This window comes from Danio rerio, chromosome 25 (assembly GCF_049306965.1).
Source record: "Danio rerio strain Tuebingen ecotype United States chromosome 25, GRCz12tu, whole genome shotgun sequence".
In the NCBI taxonomy this organism is placed as follows: domain Eukaryota; kingdom Metazoa; phylum Chordata; class Actinopteri; order Cypriniformes; family Danionidae; genus Danio; species Danio rerio.
In genome coordinates, this window is record NC_133200.1 from 22,726,075 (window position 1) to 22,745,941 (window position 19,867).

The 19,867-nt window shown below is 36.3% G+C and overlaps 3 protein-coding genes across 7 annotated transcripts in view; 1 reads left to right on the forward strand and 2 right to left on the reverse strand.

Annotated features, from left to right (window-relative positions):
• The window catches only part of immp2l (inner mitochondrial membrane peptidase subunit 2), a 191,557-nt gene extending 185,282 nt beyond the window's left edge, over positions 1-6,275 (reverse strand). For 2 of the 3 annotated variants that reach the window (XR_012399851.1, XM_073942004.1), the window contains exon 1: positions 6,223-6,275. The gene's annotated coding sequence lies outside the window, so the exon portion shown is untranslated. The remainder of the gene's footprint in view (positions 1-6,222) is intronic. The other variant, NM_001003755.2, reaches the window with a different exon arrangement.
• Positions 6,276-11,889: 5,614 nt separating this feature from the next.
• si:dkey-81e3.2 lies at positions 11,890-19,683 on the forward strand. 2 transcript variants are annotated; one of them, XM_073943144.1, is made up of 4 exons: positions 11,890-11,927; positions 12,146-12,204; positions 16,159-16,239; positions 17,289-19,683. In XM_073943144.1, the coding sequence occupies exon 4, from the start codon at positions 18,148-18,150 to the stop codon at positions 19,471-19,473; it is 1,326 nt and encodes a 441-aa protein (XP_073799245.1). In that variant the 5' UTR covers positions 11,890-11,927; positions 12,146-12,204; positions 16,159-16,239; positions 17,289-18,147; the 3' UTR covers positions 19,474-19,683. The 2 variants fall into 2 exon arrangements, with proteins under 2 accessions (XP_073799245.1, XP_021326364.2); XM_021470689.3 differs by lacking the exon at positions 12,146-12,204.
• The window catches only part of dock4a (dedicator of cytokinesis 4a), a 199,976-nt gene continuing 192,625 nt past the window's right edge, over positions 12,517-19,867 (reverse strand). For both annotated transcript variants that reach the window (XM_073943142.1, XM_005170698.6), the window contains one exon: positions 12,517-16,218. The gene's annotated coding sequence lies outside the window, so the exon portion shown is untranslated. The remainder of the gene's footprint in view (positions 16,219-19,867) is intronic.

The window sequence follows — 19,867 nt, forward strand, 5'->3', positions numbered from 1 at the left end:
ATAGAAACTCAAAATTGCAATTGAAGAAAATCAAGTGGTAAAACTTCTGAATGAACTGCAAGACATAAACCTAGAATTCTGAGGGGGAAAAAAACTCTGAATCAAGATTTTAAAGCTTAATTCTTCCTATTTATCTCTGAATTGTGCATTTAAATCTTGCAGTTGACTTTTCAGATTAGCATGATATACTCTCAGAAATAAAAGTAAAGGAGCTGTCACTGTGGCACTACCTATTTAAATTATACATATTTGTACCGAAATAGTCCACAATGGTACCTAAAAGGTGCAAATTAGTACACAAATGTACCTAACACGTACCTTTGAGGTACCATTATGGACCCTTCAGGTATGTACTTTTTGAAAAGGTACTGCCCCAGTGAAAGCTCCTGTACCTTTATTTCTGAGAGTGTTTAATTCAAAATTGACATTTTATTACTACTAGTAAACATTTATTTTCAAAATGGGATGTACTCAATAATGCTGAACACTGCACTATACAAGATATACTCAGAATTCTAACATGCATATATCTTAATTCTGCTTCTTTCCCTCCAGAACTGTTTTTTGCAGTTATGAGTTATAAGGCTTTCTTGCAATTCTGAGGTCATGTTTGTTAATTCTGAGTTCTAACATGTCAGGAAAAAGTCTGAGTTTTGATTTTACATCTAAAAAGTTCAGCTTTTTTCCCCCTAAAAATAGCAACATCATTCCATGACTAGGAAAAGGCTTTCTCACAAGCTTTTCTTTGAAGTTACAATACATAAACTCACAATAAATTTCTTATCTGAAAAAATAAATAAAAAAATTAAGACTGAGGTAAAAAGTGAGAATTGCGAGACATGAACTAAAACATTCTGAGAATTTCTCTCCTAAAAGGAATTCTGAGTTTATATCGGAAAATTCTGACTTGCTTTTAAGACTTGTGTGATAATAAATTCACGACTGCATATTTTTTTTACTCAAAATAAAAAGAAAGTTTATTCTTGAGTTTGGCTTCGTTATATTTAAAACTTTTTTACATCAGAATTCTGAGTTTGCACCTCAGAAAAGGCACTTTTTTTAATAATCGTCCACGGAATTTAGCCTTAACAGCAAACACCCTGGCTACAGTAATACTGTAGTAGCTGACCATTCCAGATGCGAAACACAGTGGGCTCGTACAATTAATTCATCATATACGCTTCCCATTTTTAAGCCATTTATCCCGCGAGAAACACTGTCAAATATGCCACCTGCATAATGTAGAAGCGTAGCCTGGTACAGCGTTGTTTATGCATACCTGAGGGTAACCATTTTAATTGCACCAGTCATCAAATGTGTCCAAAAAATGCTTAGTGAATTCGCAGCTTTAGGCTAATTTGAAACCGCCATGACAGATTTCGCACTCTTGACAAGGCAATTTCGGCTTTCCCTTGATGCATGGGCTTACTTTAACGGAGCGTTTCACAACAGGACGCTGACAGACCGAATCTGATTAAATGATGTGAATGTGTGCACCTGTAAGTATGATTTCAGCTGGAAAGCTTGACCATTAGTCTACATCACAGCGGCGAGGAGATTAATGATGTGCTCCAGACGGCTGAAGACAAGCAGACTAAAAAGGATCAGACTGACTCACTCACTCACTCACTCAAAATATCCAGCGGGACAACTTTTAAAACTAGCTGCTTTTTTAAGTATGCATGAGTCAAAAGTTTGCACACACTTGACTTTTTAGTCGCATGACCTTAAATGACTTTGCTAAAGTAGTTTTATAGGTAGAGGTTGAGCAATTTTAGATTTTGCCGATACCGATAGCTAGGATGGACTGAATTTGCTGATAACCAATTAATTAAGTGACAGTTTTTTTAAATAATGATGATAATTAAACAAACTATTCAAAAATTAATTGACTAAATAGGGCTGCACATATAGAATTTCAACATCGATATCGCAACATGCAAGTCTGCTATAGTCATATGGAACCTTTCACAAGCCAGTTACGACACATTTAATGGTCATCATAATCGTAAATCCTTGAAAGTTTTTCATATTTCGATTTTTTGAAATGTACATTTATATGTATAGTGCATCCGGAGTGTTCATTGCGCTTCACTTTTTCCAAATTTTTTGTTACAGCCTTATTCCAAAATAGATTAAATTAATTTATTTCCTCAAAATTCTACACACAATACCCCATAATGACAATGTGAAAAAAAAAGTTTTTGAAATTGTTGCAAATTTATCAAAAATAAAAAAAACAGAAAAAAAATCACATGTACAGAATTATTCACAGCCTTTGCTCAATATTATTTTCAGATTTCTCCAGAGATGTTCAATAGGACTTAGGTCTGGGCTCTGGCTGGGCCACTCAAGGACATTCACCGAGTTGTTGTGAAGCCACTCCATTGATATTTTGGCGGTGTGCTTTGGGTCATTGTCCTGCTGGAAAATGAACCGTCGCCCCAGTCTGAGGTCAAGAGCACTTTGGAGCAGGATTTCATTCAGGATGTCTCTGTACATTGCTGCACTCATCTTCCCCTCTATCCTGACAAACCAGCCAGTTCCTGCTGCTGAAAAACATCCCCACAGTTTGATTTAGCCACCACCATGCTTCACTGTAGGGATGGTATTAGCCTGGTGATGAGCGGTGCCTGGTTTTCTCCAAACCGAACTACTAGCATTCACTACAAAGAGTTTTAGACACAATTTTAGTTTCATCAGACCAGAGAATTTAGTTTCTTATGGTCTGAAAGTCTTTCAGATGCCTTAAGGCAAATTTCAGGTGGGGAGTGGCTTCCGTCTAGCCACTCTACCATATAGGCCTGATTGGTGGATTGCTGCACAGATGGTTATCCTTCTGTAAGGTTCCCCTCTCTCCACAGAAGAATGCTGGAGCTCAGACAGAGTGAACATTGAGTTAATCATCACCTCCCTGACTAAGGCCCTTCTACCCTGATCACTCAGCTTAGATGGTCGGCCAGCTCTAGGAAGAGTCCTGGTGGTTCTTAACATCTTCCACTTACGGATGATGGAGGCCACTGAGCTCATTGGGACTTTTAAAGCAGCAACCTTCCCCAGCCTTGTGTCTCGAGACAATTCTGTCTCTGAGATCTACAGACAATTCCTTTGTCTTTATGCTTGGTTTGTGCTTTGACATGCACTTTCAACCCTAGGACCTTATACAGACGGGTGTACACCTTTTCAAATCATGTCCAATCAACTGAATTTACCACAGGTGAACTCCAATTAAGCTGCTGAAACATCTCCAGAATGATCAGTGGAAAAAGAATGTACCTGAGCTCAATTTAGAGCTTCATGGCAAAGGCTGTAAATACTTCTGTACATGTGATTTTTTTTTCAGCTTTTTAATTTTTAATAACTTAGCAATAATTTCAAAAACTCTTTTTTTCACATTGTCATTATGGGGTATTGTGTGTAGAATTTTGAGGAAATAAATTAATTTATTCATTTTGGAATAAGGCTGTAACATACAAATATGTAGAAAAAGTGAAGAGCTATGAATACCTTCCGGATACAGTGTGTGTGTGTGTGTGTGTGTTTGCATGCATGTATTATATCATCTTTGCATCGCTTATGCGAGCTGTTTTTAATGCAGCTTCTATGGGACAGGACAGTAAATTTTGTTATTCTCTCTTCTGGGTGCTGTTATCAGCCTTATACTTTTTCTGAAAGTCTTGATAACATGCTCATGGGGTTTTTCTTTGATTGTTTCAGCATTAATATTTGTCGTACTCTCTCATTCACTGTGCTCTAAGTTTTCCTGACAATGATCGCTTTTGCTACAAAGAAACCCGGACATGTGAAAAGGGACCAATGCAGGATTTACATATTTTGCATTTAATTACTGAATAGCTAAACCTAAATATTGCTAGACTTTACCAAAAACCATAGAGCACTGTTTATTTCATTTGTATTTGTTCTACTTTTTTACGTATATTTTAGGAAAATGTTTTATATATTTTTTTTTTTACAGATTCACTCCCCTTCAAAATCACCTCTCCCAATTGATGTACAATCATGAATTCTTTACAAATTGAGTTTTTATTCATTCACTTTTCTTCGGCTTAGTACCTTATTAATCAGGGGTTGCCACAGCTGAATAAACCGGCAACTTATCCAGCATGTTTTACACAGTGGATGCCCTTCCAGCTGCAACCCAGTACTGGGAAAAACCCAAATACTTTCACATTCATTCACACTATGGACAATTTAGTTGAATCAATTCACCTATAATGCATGTCTTTGGGCTGTGGGGGAAACCGAAGCACCCGGAGGAAACCCATACCAACACAGTGAGAACATACAAACTCCACACAAAAATGCCAACTGACCCAGCCAGAACTCGAACCAGCAACTTTCTTGCTGTGACTTTTCATATAACATATTCATTTAAATTTACAGTTTTACATTTATTTATAAACTATTTTCTTTTCAAAAGATTAATAAATTGATTAAACCAATTAAACCAACTTGGGAAACAATGTGAAACAAAGCCAATGAACAGTGATGTTACAAATGCTAAATAATCTTCTTCAAGGGGCACCTTCACAGAGCAACTTTGTTATTTAATTAACCTAGAAACTAATTCCAGCTCTCATATGGGAGAGCGACCTCCTTTTGTGTCAGCGGCTTCATTATATGGAATCTATATGCCAAAAAAACTAAAGACGCTTATTTTTCCTGACCCCAGTAAATACACAATGGCTAGTCAAAATCAAAATACATTTCTACGTAGCTGACAAGACGATCAAATGAACTCAGAATTGAATCCTCACGTGCATGCTTTTTCAGGCACTGAAAATACAGCAGCTAATTTCCTTGATTATTACAACAGAATCTGAGTACATCAACCTATAACTTAGCAACTTTTCATTTTTTGTCAATCTTAGTAAACAGTGCAACTACAGAAGAGTCAAGCTTTTTTAAAAATTATATATATATATATATATATATATATATATATATATATATATATATATATATATATATATATATATTGAACATGATGCTAATGGTCTAATCTGATTGAATGGTTTATGCTAAGCTAAGCTAATATGGCTCCTTCCAGCCCCAGATAAGATAAATAGAATAAAAATTGTAAAAGTTAGGTGCCTTGTAAAATGAGCATATTTCCAAAGCAGCAATACTTTTCCTTCCTACAAATCGTCCAAACTTTTTACAAACGGTTTTCGGTGCTATCATAGAAGAACAATTTTGATTACCCAAAGAAACATTAAGTTAAACTTTCAGAAAATAACCATTTTATTAGTGCGTGGCACTTTTTAATAACCTAAAATAATCATTTCATTATGGGGCGTCATGTTGGCGCAGTAGCACAATCACCTCACAGCAAGAAGGTCACTGTTTGAGCCTCGGCTGGGTCAGTTGGCATTTCTGTGTGGACTTTGCATGTTCTCCCCCTGTTTGCAAGGGTTTCCTCCAGGTGCTCTGGTTTTCCCCACAAGCCCAAATACAAGCGGTACAGGTGAATTAAGTAAGCTACATTTTCTGTTGTGAATGTGTGTGAATAAGTGTCTATGGATGTTTCCCAGTTATGTGTTGCAGCTGGAAGGGCATCTGCTGTGTAAAACATATGCTCAATAAGTTGGCGGTTCATTCCACTGTGGCAACCCCTGATTAATAAGAGACTAAGCTGAAAAGAAAATGAATAAATGTATTTCACTACATCAATGTCAATAAACAACTTTTGTTTTAAACACTTTAAAATAGTTACTTTCTAATTTTGCATGGTAAAGTCAAGTGGGCGCTGCATTGTGGGATACAGTATTCTTCGTAGTGTACTACACATATGTTGTAGGTCGGTTACTAGGAGTATTGACCACAGACTCAGAAATCAGGTCGACTGTACAAACTACAGTATTACAACATTATTAAAATGTTCAATATGTCGTCGCTCGTCGACCCCTTCTTACATTTCACTTTTTTTGTCAATTAGTTGCGTACTAAGTCAAAAACAAAGTCAATAATTTACACTACAACATCCAATGCACCTGTAGTTTAGCGTAAGGAGACCACGCTGGACTGACAGGACACGCTGCAGCTTCTACTATAAAGGGCAAACAGTGGGCGAGAGATAAACCTCGTGATGAATGGATACAACTGTAATACATACACACAACTTAAGAACGAACCCATTTGGCACAGGTAAGAATTTATTGCCGAGTATGAACGATTTGAGTCGCGTGTCAAAACACTCACCTAATATCTTATGTACGTGCTGTGCGTCGCTCCGTTCAGTAAGACATCACGCTGACGCTCGTTGTTTCCCGGGTCCTAAAGCCCGTCAAGTCACAAGAATAAAGACCACTTTGAGGGATGTAAACAAAAACAATGGTCCCGACGTATTTCCTGTTTTACATTTTTAATTTCCAAAGCGTTTGAGGATCCAAAAAAGAGCCACATATTTTTATTTAATGTTATGACAGCGGTTTTAACATTAAGTTATGATTGAATTGCCTCATGTTACAGTTATGAAATAGTGTGAAACAAGCAGGAAATGTTCATGGGACAATGGCATGACCACACTGTAAATCCAGTATACATTAGTATACATTATCAAGTATATATTATGCAACATAACTGAATAACCAAACACATTTTAAATTATTAAACAATAATTTATGATTAAATTCATTCTTTTCTTAAAGGACCCCTAAAATGTATGCAATATTTACTCTCCATCGAATGTTTTCCAAACCTTAATGAGTTTCTTTATTCTTTTAAACACCAAAGAAGATATCTAAAGGAAAGCTGAAAACCTGTACTGTAACCACAGACTTTCATAGTAGGAAAAACAAATGGTTAGAGGTTTTCAACTTTTTACAAAATAACTAAATGAAATGACCTAAAATAAAAAGTAATCTGTTACTTTACCTTTTCAGCGGTATAGGTATTTAATAAGAGTAGTTACTTTGTGGCTAAGTACATCCAACACTTAAAATAATAAGACCTCATTTTATTTTTTAACTATTGTCAACAAGGCTCAAATTATAGATTGTTGAAATTATTTAAAATATATTTTAAACAATAATGAAGATTAGACTTGTCTGACAATTACGCATGCTTACAAAACTTGAAAAAAAAAAGTGATGAGTCGAGTAATTAAATTACTTCTTGATCAATTTAATTACTTTTCAGACAAATCATTAGAATATTTAAATAGCTTTAATTAATAATTAATAATTATTTATTTTTTTGAAGTAACTTATCCAATATTGACCATGAACAACATGACAGGTTATGTCATGTTGTGTTTGTGTTCACAAAAACTAATATGCTTCTATGTCCAATAAACACACAATTACCATTTTTATTGTGTAGCTTTTTGGTCCTTCAAGGTTCATTGAATATTCTAAGGTTTTAATCAGAAATAACAAATAGTAAAGGTGTGTTTTGAAAATGTGCTGTTAATGGAATCTCTCCCAGGCCATCCAAGATTTAAAATACTTTTTTTGTGTTTTTTTTCAGTATTTTTAAGAGACATCAAATTGCGAGACATCAGCTAGCAGCACTAAAATTAAAAACACATGCAGGAAACACAAATTTAATACCTCCTGAAAATACATTAAGGTTTATGATACAAAACAATCAGGCTGTGCAAGACACTGTACGTTACTTATTTACATACTTTTTAAATGTAAAAAATTTTAATTTCTTCCACGGAATGACAGAAATCTTGAGAATGATTTTGTTTTCACTTTTAATGTGTCAGTACAGTAGCTGTTATACCAGCTGTTTTACCAGTTTATAATCTTTTAGCTAAGCATAAATCATTAAATCGGATTAGACCATTAGCATCTTGTTCAAAAACGACCAAGTACTGTAGTTTCTATCAATTTTCTCTTTAAATCATGACACTTCTATAGTTGCATTGTGTACTAAGACTGATGGAAAATGAAAAGTTGCTAATTTCTAGGTCGATAAGGCTAGGAACTATAACCTCCTTCTTGCGTAATAACAAACAAATTTGCTGCCGTAGACACAATGATACTAGGCAGCACCTGAAACTGGTCCCCAGCGATAGGTAACTTTCAACTTGACCATTAACATCACTTTTTTGTTTAATTTTGAGTGAGATGCTAATGGTCTAATCCGATTCAATGATTTATGCTAAGCTAAGCTAAAAGCGCTCCCACCAAACCCGGAGATAAGCGGAATTAATTACAAAAAAAAGGTAAAACTCAACTGTTTAACTTTAGGATAGTTGTAAATTGAATAATAAACATATTTACAAATTAAAAAATAAACAATAACACATAAAAGGTGACATTTTACATCAATCAATCTTTATTTGTTTGATGGTTAATATTCAACATTTACAAATAAAAACTTTAGTTGCAACATTCAAAGCTATGAACTGGTTACATTTTCATATAAACACCTTTTGTACAAAATCTGTAACACAGGCTATATGGAATACTTTCATCCCATCGTATGATATAAAGTACAACTTTACAAGTTCAAAAAATTGAACAGAAAGAGTATAATCCATAAAAAGGAGGGTGAAAGGAAAGAACAGGAGAGGAGAAATGCAAGCGTGGCTAGAGTTGAAGTCTTGAGCATCGGCAATCTATCCAAATTACAAAACATGATTGCCTAAAAATGAGCAACTCTCGGAATATAGGAATATGAGAGCATAGCTGCAAAATATTTTACAAAGGAATTGTATACGGTGCCCATCTGTACGTACTTTGCAGTTATTCCAGATTTAATCCGTTAGGTTTGATTCTTCACTCTTTCACTTTTTAGTTTGCCAAAAAAATAAATTTTTAATCAGCTACAAAATGTGATGATATAATAAAATCACAAGGGCGGATTTTTGACATTTTTATTATCAAGTAAACTGACAGCCAATATTCACAAAGGCTGCTTGTGTTTTTAAGTTAGGAATTAAGTAATTTTCATCATCCAATATTTAATAAAACCAGTGTAGGCTATTGAGCTGGCAGTGAAAAAGCTGTTTTTTACATTTATTTTCCCTCAATTGTAGGTCAAAATGTGGTAGGTTTTCTTCCGTGGGAAGGTAGTATGCTACGACACTTGTTAACGTTTTTGGCGAATTCCTATAAATTTGAATGTGAAGATTTGTTTCAGTATACAATCTGCTTAAATATCACTGATGCTTATATTTACAAGTAGAATTTCATGCTTAAAACACTACCTGATGAAAGTCTTGTCGTCAATCCCAGTTTTAAGAGTAACAAATTATAACCTGACCTCTAGTTGAACACTTGCAAAAGTGGCAGAAGGTAGATTTTTCTGATGGATCATCAGTTGAACTGCATCCCAATCATCACAAATACTGCAGAAGACCTAGGAACCCACATTAACCCAAGTTTCCCACAGAAATCAGTCAAGTATGGTGAGAAAAAAGTCATGGTTTGAGATTACATTCAGTATAAGGGTGTGTAAAAGATCTGCAGAGTGGATGACAACATCAACAGCCAGAGGTGTCAAGACATTTGTGCTGCTCATTACATTACAAACCACAGGAGAGCAAAGAAGGTCAAGGTGCTCCAGGATTGGCCAGCCCAGTCACCAGACATGAACATTATTGAGCATGTCTTGGGTAAGATGAAGGAGGCGGCATTGAAGATGAATCCAATGAATCTTGATGAACTATGGGAGTCCTGCAAGAACGCTTTCTTTGCCATTCCAGATGAGTTTATTAATAAGTTATTTTAATCATTGCAGAGATATATGGATGCAGTCATAAACGCTCATAAGAGTCACACAATATTAATTCTTTTTCCACTGGACCATGACTTTATATTCTATACTAGACATTATTTCTGTTAATTGACAAGACTTTTGTCTAAGCAAAGTCAGACCTTACTGTCCTAATTAATTGATTAAAAATCAAGGCATGATCATATTTTATTTTGGTAAAATAAATGTAATCTAGAGGCCTTTGCCTTTCATTTAAGCCACTTCTGATACCAAATGATCAACTAGAAGTCAAGTTATTATTTGTTGTTCCTAAAACTTGGGTAGGTGACAAGACTTTTGTCAGGTAGAGAATATAATAAAAATAATATATTCTGAAAATTTATGAAAGTTATGTCTTTCAATAGAAATGGTTGATATTTTCTTTGAGCTTCAAAATTTGTAATCTGTAAACAATTAGTATAATCCTACATGTTCATACAATCAAATTTTTCATAACATTCGTATTGGGTAAATTCATACAAAATCCCCATTTTGCAAAATAGTATTGTTTCCTGTGGGATTGCGTTGGCATATTCTTTAAAATGAAATGTTGATGTCTAAAGTCAGCTGTTCAAAACTGATGGATAATTTGTATGATTTTGTTCAATCTGATTTGTATTCTCTTATTCTTGCATTGTTTACTTTTGCTGGGTTCACACCAAATGCAACAAGTTCACAAATCACGTCACTCGCTATAGTTTACTTGCTCCTTGTGTGAACTTTCACTTGGAGTTGAATTTTTTTAACTTCTATGAAAGATGTGATTGAGGCAAATCATGTGTTATGCAAACGCATCATTTGATTTGCTTTGTCGTTCGTTCAGAGTGGCAGAAATCGCATCTGAAGTGCAAGTTAAAAAAATTTAACTCAACTCGCTTTTGATTGATAGCTAACTTGTTGAGTAGATTTTTTATACAATCCGCTTAGGCGCTAGTGATGACTGACGTTCATTCCAAAAACTTTTTACATTTTTTTTATTTGACTTTAGCCAGTCCATAAGAAATCACCACCTCGTAAAATAGTTGTTTTTCCCATTGGCCTGGGTTACTATCTTCTTTAAACTATTTTTCTAAAGCTTGAATGTCAGCTGTTATAAATAGTTTTTGTACAATCTGCATTCACACTTTTTTTCAGAAAATAAAAACATTGGATGAATTTATATAAAGTCAACATCATGTAATATAGTTACATTTTCCCATGAAATTAGATGTTGTAAATGTCTAAAACATTTTTCAAATAATTATTGGCTAACATACAGATTCATTTGGGTACAAATAATTGTATTATTTAATTCAAGCTGCTCACCAGTGAAGGCTATAATCAAAGGTTGCTTGTACATTTTGGAACACTATAAAACGAGATAAGTTTGCTTCACTTAAAAATAGTGAGAAAACCCATTGCTTTTAAAGCGATTAGTTGACTTCACCTAAAGTAAGTGCCGATCTCTCCCTCATTAGCATAAGAAGTTAATCGTGTTTTTGAATCTGACACTATGCTGACACATAGGCATTTGTAGCTCCGCCCTTTTTTGAAAAGAGTTTTCCAGTACTAGGTTGCAGCTGGAAGGACATCCGCTGTGTAAAACATATCTTGGATAAGCTGGCGGTTCATTCCGTTGTGGTGATTCCTGATTAATAAAGGGACTAAGTGTAACGAAGTTAGGTTTTTCATTGTGAATTCTCCTGAATTATGCAGCAGTTATGTGTATTTTATAATGTAAAGGCCCTCATGTGGTTTATTTAGAGTTCTGCAGACATACAAGTTAGACAGGAAGTGACGTAACACAGCAAGCATTTAGTTTTAGAATGTCCTGCTTATGAAAGAGAGAGTTAATCTAAAGGTGAGGTAATTTCTTTAAAAGTCTTGCAAGGAAATGGGCTTAGACAATAAAGAATTCATTAAATGTTAATGAAAAATTTAAGAATAGAACTTAGAGTTTTAAAATTAATTTATTAATTTTTAAATTATATATATATATATATATATATATATATATATATATATATATATATATATATATATATATATATATATATATATATATATAAGTTTAAGCTTGAGTGTTTTCTTTCTACCACAATTATGCACAATCAACACTTTAGATCAGTAGGTGGCAGTAATGTACCTATTTGTTGGTTTGCCAAACCGCCATAAAACACTAGTAGAAGAGGAAGAAGAAGACAGCCATGCTGTAGGTAGGTGTTTTTCATGCTCTGTCTTGATTGATCAATATCAACTTTAAAAAAGAAGAGATTTCGCACATTTAGTTTATAATTTTGTTTTATTATCATTTAGCATTCAGTGTAGAGTAGTGATATGTACTTTCTTTTAAGCTGAATAGCTTTTATAATGTCTACTGGATTGTGCTCTTTAGCAAGGCCATGCGGTTGATTTGATTTTCTATTTTATTTAGAGGTTGTATGTCTGCAGTAAGCCAACCACCTAAAAGGACTGTATTGTTTTTTATTATAGGTATGTCTTTATATTTATTTGTTAAATGTGACTGTTGTGTTTTATGCAAAATGTTCATAATATTTTCAGTTCATATGTGAACTTTGATAATGTGGCAGTAGATGCTGTGTGACAGCCATGCTGTGGAGGTTGTATGTCTGCTGCAAGCCATCCACCTAAAGGGCTGTATTGTTTATTACACTAAAAGTATCAACTACGGATGCACCAATACCACTTTTTTTACAAACCGATATGAGTAAGAGTATTTTAATTTGTGTACTCACCAATACAGAGTACCGGTACCGATACTTCATAGATTTGGTTTCAAAGAAGTTATTTTTTTTGTTTTTTTGCCTGTAGCAAGGATAAACCAAAATCTGTAGAAGGCTGTTCCAAGCCAAAAATATACATAAGAAGGCTGTTCCAAGCCAAAAATATACATAAATTGTTGATAACCCTGCAAATCCAGACTTGGATTAACAGCAGGGGCCTGTTTCAGTAAGGAGGTTCAAACAACTCAGAGTTTAAACTTGAACTCTGAGTTGATTTACCGAGAGATTAAAAACTCAGAGTTTTCGGTTTCAGAACAGCTGATCTGAGTTGGGTCAATCAACTTCGAGTAGACCAACTCAGAGTTAAGCGCGCACACCGTGACTTTAAAAAGGCATTATCAATGGAGCGCAGACATTACGAGTGACTATGGCAATATCTTATAAAAGAGATCACCATTTCTTTCTCCAGCTGAACTTGATGTTCTCATGCAAAGTTATAGCAAATATGAGCGTATATATTTGAAAAGAAGCAACCATCAGTGAAGAGGAGACAGTTAGCGTGGGAAAACAGCTGCTCAAGTTAATGCCTAGTTTCACTTTTTAAGTATTTAAATATTTAAGTATAATAAAATAAGTAATGCAATTTGTGACGTTTATATTTTTTTTCTAAACTTTTTTTTATACATTTATTAGTTTTAAATGATTTAACAGTGCACTTGTGTGTCTGCCTTTTTTATTGATCAAGTGATAGAGGTTAATATAACATTTAGAAGGTAAGCAGTACTAAAAATAATTTTTAGAAAGAATAATAATCCCATTAATCTAGTTACAGTGCATGTCGAAGGTGAATTTAATTTAATTATTTATTAAAAAAGGATAAGCCATTCTAGTACAGTTCTTCTGTGTGTGACTAAAATGTAGGCAATAGCTATGTTTCCATGCAAATATATTACATAAATTTATGTGCAAAACTGGAATATTGCATAAAATTTGCGAATAAAATTCCATCCAACGAGTCAAAGAGAAAAAAATTGTCACTTCCTGATTAAACTGGCACCAAATATCAACAGTAAAAACAGAATTTTCTGTGGTAGAAGAAGCTGCGTCAATTAATTCTTTATTTAGCCTAATTAATGTACTTGCGCCTCGATGTCAGAAGACAATGCTGAAGCACAATAAACACGTGGGGGCGTCTGAAGCCATGAGACGCGGAGACTCTTGACATGCACCAGACGTTCGGAGGTAATTAATAATATACACTAATACTGAAACAGTTAAGGCATTTTAGAATGACTAAAACAATAATTAAGACATGTTACAGTGTGCCCGCCTGCTGGTTTGTCCATTTACACACATTTTCATTATCATATGATCATGATCTTTTTTTTAATGTACATACTGTAATTTGTTCAGTAAAAGTGTTTCCATCGTAGTTTATGCGCAGATTTTCTATCGAATAAAAGTTTATCCTACTCAGTTATGCATGTTTTTTATGCATATTTTTAAAAGTTATGTGCATCATGACGTTTCTATCAATCGTTTTTATGCACGTATCCAAAATGAGCATTAAAATAGGTGGGTGGAAACATAAGGCTAAGACGAGAAATACCGCTTCTTCTTTAAAAAAGGGGAGGAGACAGACAGAAACTCTGAGTTTAGAGAATAAAACCTGCTTCTGACCAGGTTAGATTCACAGTGTAAGTTACCACAGTAACTGACTCTGAGTTAAAGTTACCTCTCTTTCAGAAACAGGCTTGACTTACCCTGCTTTCTCGAGTTTAACAAACCTGCCATTTTGAAACGGAAAACCCAGAGTTTCTCTCATTTCAGGGTTAAAATACTCTGAGTTTTCAGTTAACCTCCTTTCTGAAACAGGCCCCAGGACTCGTAAAAATGGTTGGAAAGAATCACGCATAACAGGCATTTTTATCCAATGCCAAGAGAGTGACTCCATATGGTACTGTACAATGCACACACTTTGTGTAATGTGTAAAGTCGTGGACGCATGTCAGGATAACTAGTCCTTTAAATGTCCTTGCTTAATCCTTATTGAATAAGTAAAGTCAACTTAATGTTTCAAGTTACAACGGATTTACTCACAATTTGAAGTAAAGTCAATTTGTTGCTTATAAGTAGGCCCACACAAAATCTGCATGTACAGAAATCCCTTTTTTAGCCTGTAGTCTATTTTTTTACTTGTGTAAATGTGGGTAAATTTATATTTATTCAGTTAATAAATTAATTTCAGTAATATTATTGATTAACATGAAAATGTTTATTTGATTTATTTACAATACAGTTTGTATATAGTATATGAGAGACTTGCTTTGTTTAGCAAAGAAGTGGATCCAGTTGCATTTGCATTGTAAAAACTAACAGTTAAAAAGCTATTATTTTTTTATTTCATATATTAAATTTTTAGTTATAATAATCTCAATATCATTCCACATAAATCAGCAGATTCTTTACAAAATTATGTGCAGAAATAGCAAAAAAGGCCACAGATTCTGTCTGGCCCTACTTAAGGCAACGGGTTTACTCACTTTTTTAAAGTAAAGTAACTAACTGCTTTTTTTACAGTGTGAGATTAGATAAATTCATATGTTCATGAAAAATAATGACATGTATACTGTAATATTCCAGTAAGGTATTTTTTGTGGTATTTAGCAACTGTTGTTAATGTCTAAAATCAGCTATTTCTTTAAACAATGTGTATTTCCGTAATATAATAAAATGACCAATTTTTTATTATTTTTTTAATGAAAATGAGAAGTGACTTATTTTTTAATGGAAAAAGAAAATAAATACAGAAACAACACAAAAGCTAAAACAAAGAAAACCAATTCCACCTAAACAGCATTCCCTAAGCTTTGTGTTTATCTTCTCTGACCCTGACTCCAAATAAGAGACCAAATTGAATCTCGAAGCTCCGTGCGAAAACTTCTGTTGGATTTGACATTTAAAGAAGAAAGCAAAACAGATTTGATCTAGCCAATATTGCTGGGAAGTGACTAGCGGCAGCACAACCCGATTTGCCTCAGGCTTGCAAGAGGGGAAAAAATTCATCTCAGAACTAGATGGTGTTTGTTTCTATCACTCTCTGCAAACTACTATGGTTATATTGCTTTGTACTGCTCATGCCCCATGCAGTCCTGATCTACGCCTCTGCACACGGTTTTAAGAAGCACATTGTTGAGCACTAGCGATCACGCTAACTTCAGTTAAGCTTTCCTAACTACTCTCACTGACAAAGAAGTTAATACTGTTTGCATCTTTGGCACAAAACTCGGAGACCACACAATTTCATCACACGGCACATTTAAACGGTCAGGCAGTTTCGGTAGATACGAGGCTACGTTAGAAAAAAGAAAACAAACACTAAGAAATACCGAATGTAGCACCTTTTAGCCATTCCAGAAAGTACAAAGCGGTTCAAAAACGGGTTGCAGGTCTAGCTGCATATGTCTCCGTTCGTGTTTAAACCAAAAAGAAAAACTGCCGTAGTGTGAAAAGCTGTACAACACTGATGTTTTTTTTTTTTTTTTTGTGTACTTCTATCAAAAATACCTTGCTAGCAATATGTATCAGAGTGCACTAAATGGGATATGGACCTGCCAGATCTTCAGAATCTGCTGTAAATTACATGCCATTTCAAAGCGGACATAATCTCTTCATGGCTTCTCTTGTACATTTTCATTTCCAGCTGTAACTGCATATCAGAAGGACTCCGTGAAGAGCGTTTGAGCTGCGCTTCAGATGTCATCTAAAGGGCAGATCCACAAAAGTAAGTCACTAAACCAGCAAAATACGCAAATGCCATAAATGAAATCAAGATGATCTAGTTAGGAAACGGAAAATGGAAAACATTCATCTCAGGTGCATTCCCTTGTACTCTCATTTCAATTTATAGAATACAAACAGCTGAATTAAAAACCTAAATCTATGGGCTGAGAGTGAGATTTACTGATAGATAAATCTTTCGTTGAAAGGCATTAAATAAATCATGAAATGATTATCTAATTAATAATTATTGATACTAAAATTTATGGATAAAAACAATTGATTTAATTTGGTATTAAAGCATGGTATATCTAATCAAAACTAATGAATTATTAATAACTTTTTTTGATAAAATACATTAATTTATTAATTTTCTTTCGGCTTAGTCCCTTCATTAATGAGGGGGCACCACAGCAGAATGAACCGACAACTTATCCAGCATGTTTTTTCCACAGCGGATGCCCTTACAGCTGCAACCCAGCACTGGGAAACATCAATACACACTCATTCGGACACATACACTACTGCCAATTCAGTTTTATTTAATTCACCTATACTGCGTGTTATTGTGCGCCAGTTACCCCCCAAAGTCCAAGTAGGAAACTGACACGAACACAGGGAGAACATACAAACTCCACACAGAAATGCCAACTGGCCCAATAAAATGTACAGTTGGAGTCAAAATAATTTGCCTGATTTGTGAATCTTTGATCAGCGAGAAGATATTTTCAACACGGTTTAAACACAAAGAGCTCTATTGTAATGATCTAGGCGCAAAGTCTAAAGTGCATGGCGCAAAGTGTGATACACTATTGTTTATCCACAATAGTAATGTTTGTTTCGTTATTAATGTCTATTTAGTTATACATTGTTAAAAGTAATTTATTATCACTACTAATGACCGTGTTTGGAAAAAAATAACATCAGCAATTGAGATAGCATGAGCTGTGGGTTACCATGGCGATACTCATTGTTTATTTCAGATGCTACTAAGTTGCGCCCGGGGAAAGACACTGACGTCTAAATGTGATTTTGTTTCTCCTGATTATTCAGGCACTTTTAATCTGCCTATGAGTTCTGCAACCTGGACAGCGTCATAGTGATGGACAGAGGCCAAGATGGTGGGGGTGCAGCCCCTGGTGGAGCTCAAGGTCCAGCTGGGCCTGACCAGCGTGGAACACGACTATACTGGGGCCAGCAGAGGAATGATCTTGTGGACCAGAGGATATACATGATGCAACGGCTGCGCAATGCTCTGCCTCTCGCCCGACCGGTGGAAACCGCATGGACTGGAGTACACCCTGATAGACTCACACCCCGTCAGCCCAATCGGCTAGGCTTTGGTCCAGCTGACAACAGGGAAGTGTTTGAGGCACTTGGAGGTGCTCAGCGGGTGTCACGTTCCATCCTGCGCCTAGTTGACATCGAGCCTTTCACACTGCAAGTAATGGAAAATCATGGACTCACAGATCAAGGTCTCATGACGGCGAGCTTTATCTGCTTTCTCCGCTTCAACCATGCAAGCTTGAGGAAGCAGCTGCTTATCCTTGAGGTCTTTATTCCTTGACTCCCAAATGACCAGATCCTCCCTCGGGATGAGGCTCGCAATGAGCTCCTCCTCTTACTCAACAACACAAACGTATTGAGGAATACTTTCTGGTTTGTTGATGGTCTTAACTATATCCGTCGGGCAGGCCAGAATGCACCTCAGGGTGCAGAAGTGTGGGATCTGGAGAACCACAGATGGAGACAGGGAACAACACTCACCGAACGCGTCCGGCTCTTGCATATCATCTCCGGACTGTTAATTAACGGAAGGTGTCGGGATATTGCTATCGGCACTATCATTCTGGCGAAAGTTGCGTTTGCTGTCCGTGGTACGATTTCCGCAACAAAGTTGACCAGCATAATAATGGAACTCACGCCTGCCATACCCTTCATAGGCGATGTCCTGAATATACCTGACCTCAAGCTCACATGGCTCAATTATGGCCATCTGGTTGATGATGAGGACATGCCTAGGATCATGCAGAAATGGCTGGGTCTCATACCAGCCTATGCCCTCCACTTGCGTGTAGTCTTGGCTCAGGCTTCGGAGTCAGGACTAACCTCCTTAAATGTCATAACATGGGCGATAAATGAGCATCCGCATTTTCCCTGGGTCCTTGTCAGAAGGATGTATCCGGAACAATGGGACAATGCCCAACGTGCTATCCGTCTTGTCGAAAATAACCCGTATTATGGTTATCGCCGCGATTTGACAGATGTCAGATCAACTCAATTCCGACATTTAGCGGCATTGTGTGGCAGACTCTTAATTGCCCTTGGTGACCGCTTATTAGAACGCTACCAAGGATTTGTGGATGACAAACTCCGAGTGCATGAATGGCGTCGTATGATTGATGCCTACGTCAATGCACATGGGAGAGAAGGCGCCAATATTGAACGTCCCATGAGTGAGGAAGAAATTGACCATCATGCTGACATGATGCAGTCGGTTTCCCAGTATCCCGCAAACATAGAGGTGTTGGCCAGGATAGATGGTCATCCTGATCGGCCTGATATTGGTCTACACGGTGGAGGCCCGCAATTCAGAGGAGGTCCCCGTCACCGGGTTAGGAGAGATGACGATGACAACGTCGGAGGTGGAGGCAAAGCAGGTGCTTACAATGGAGAAGAAATGTATGGGGAAGATCATTTCAGGCACCCTATAAATCAGGAATATGCAGAGTGCGGAGCTCAGGAGCGCCCAGCTATTGAGACTGAAGAGAGACCGGATCAGGCCTGCCGAGTGGCTGCTGATCAGCCACCAGCGGATGCATCAGTTGCTCCCGGAGCTAGTTGGGAGGTCAACGTAAATAGGGAGGAGGCCGGACTCAAACCTATTGTAGCACCACATGAGACCGTCACCAGCCCACCCGAGCAGAGTGTCAACGAGATAGAAGATAACTTGTTTGTGCCACCCCCATTCTCTCCGGCACTATCCTCTGTCAAGCTCCGTCTGATAACTCAGACCCCCAGGACACCGAGACTAGCGCTGCATTATACACAAGTGGCTAATTTGGGGCCAGGATGCAACCCCGGTCAGCAGCTGCAGCTCGGCGGTCCTCCACGATTCAGCACACCCACACAACTGCAACAACATCAGCAGTCAGCTCTGCAATCATCTTACAGAGCTCCTGGATCTTCCACCACAAGAGGACAGCGACATTCTAGTTCAGCATTTCCTCCGCAGTGAATGGAAGGTGCGCACAGGACATGACTTAGGATTGTGGTCCGATGATGTGTGATTACATGTGACTTCTGAGTATTCTAATTGTTCCACATTATTTCCGTTTGACCTTTTTACTTTTACTCATTACTCCTTTACTTTTGTGGATAATGAATCCTTTCTTTTTTTTTGTCAAATAAGTTTTTTATTTGGTCGATGAATGAATAAACCTACAATAATCACAGATTCCAGGATTAGTTTTTTGAAATGCATACATTTAAAAAAACAAAAGAAAACAAAACAAAATCAAACACCCCAAGCCCAGCCTGTAAGTATACAATACAGTGATAATCAAAACTTTTTAGTTACAATACGTTGCTTTGGAGGGAAGAATTCCCCATAAAGTGACAATAGAAAGGGC

Coding starts and splice junctions, on each gene's coding strand:
- si:dkey-81e3.2 (XM_073943144.1), top strand. CDS start 18,148: ATGGAACTCACGCCTGCCATACCCTTCATAGGCGATGTCCTGAATATA.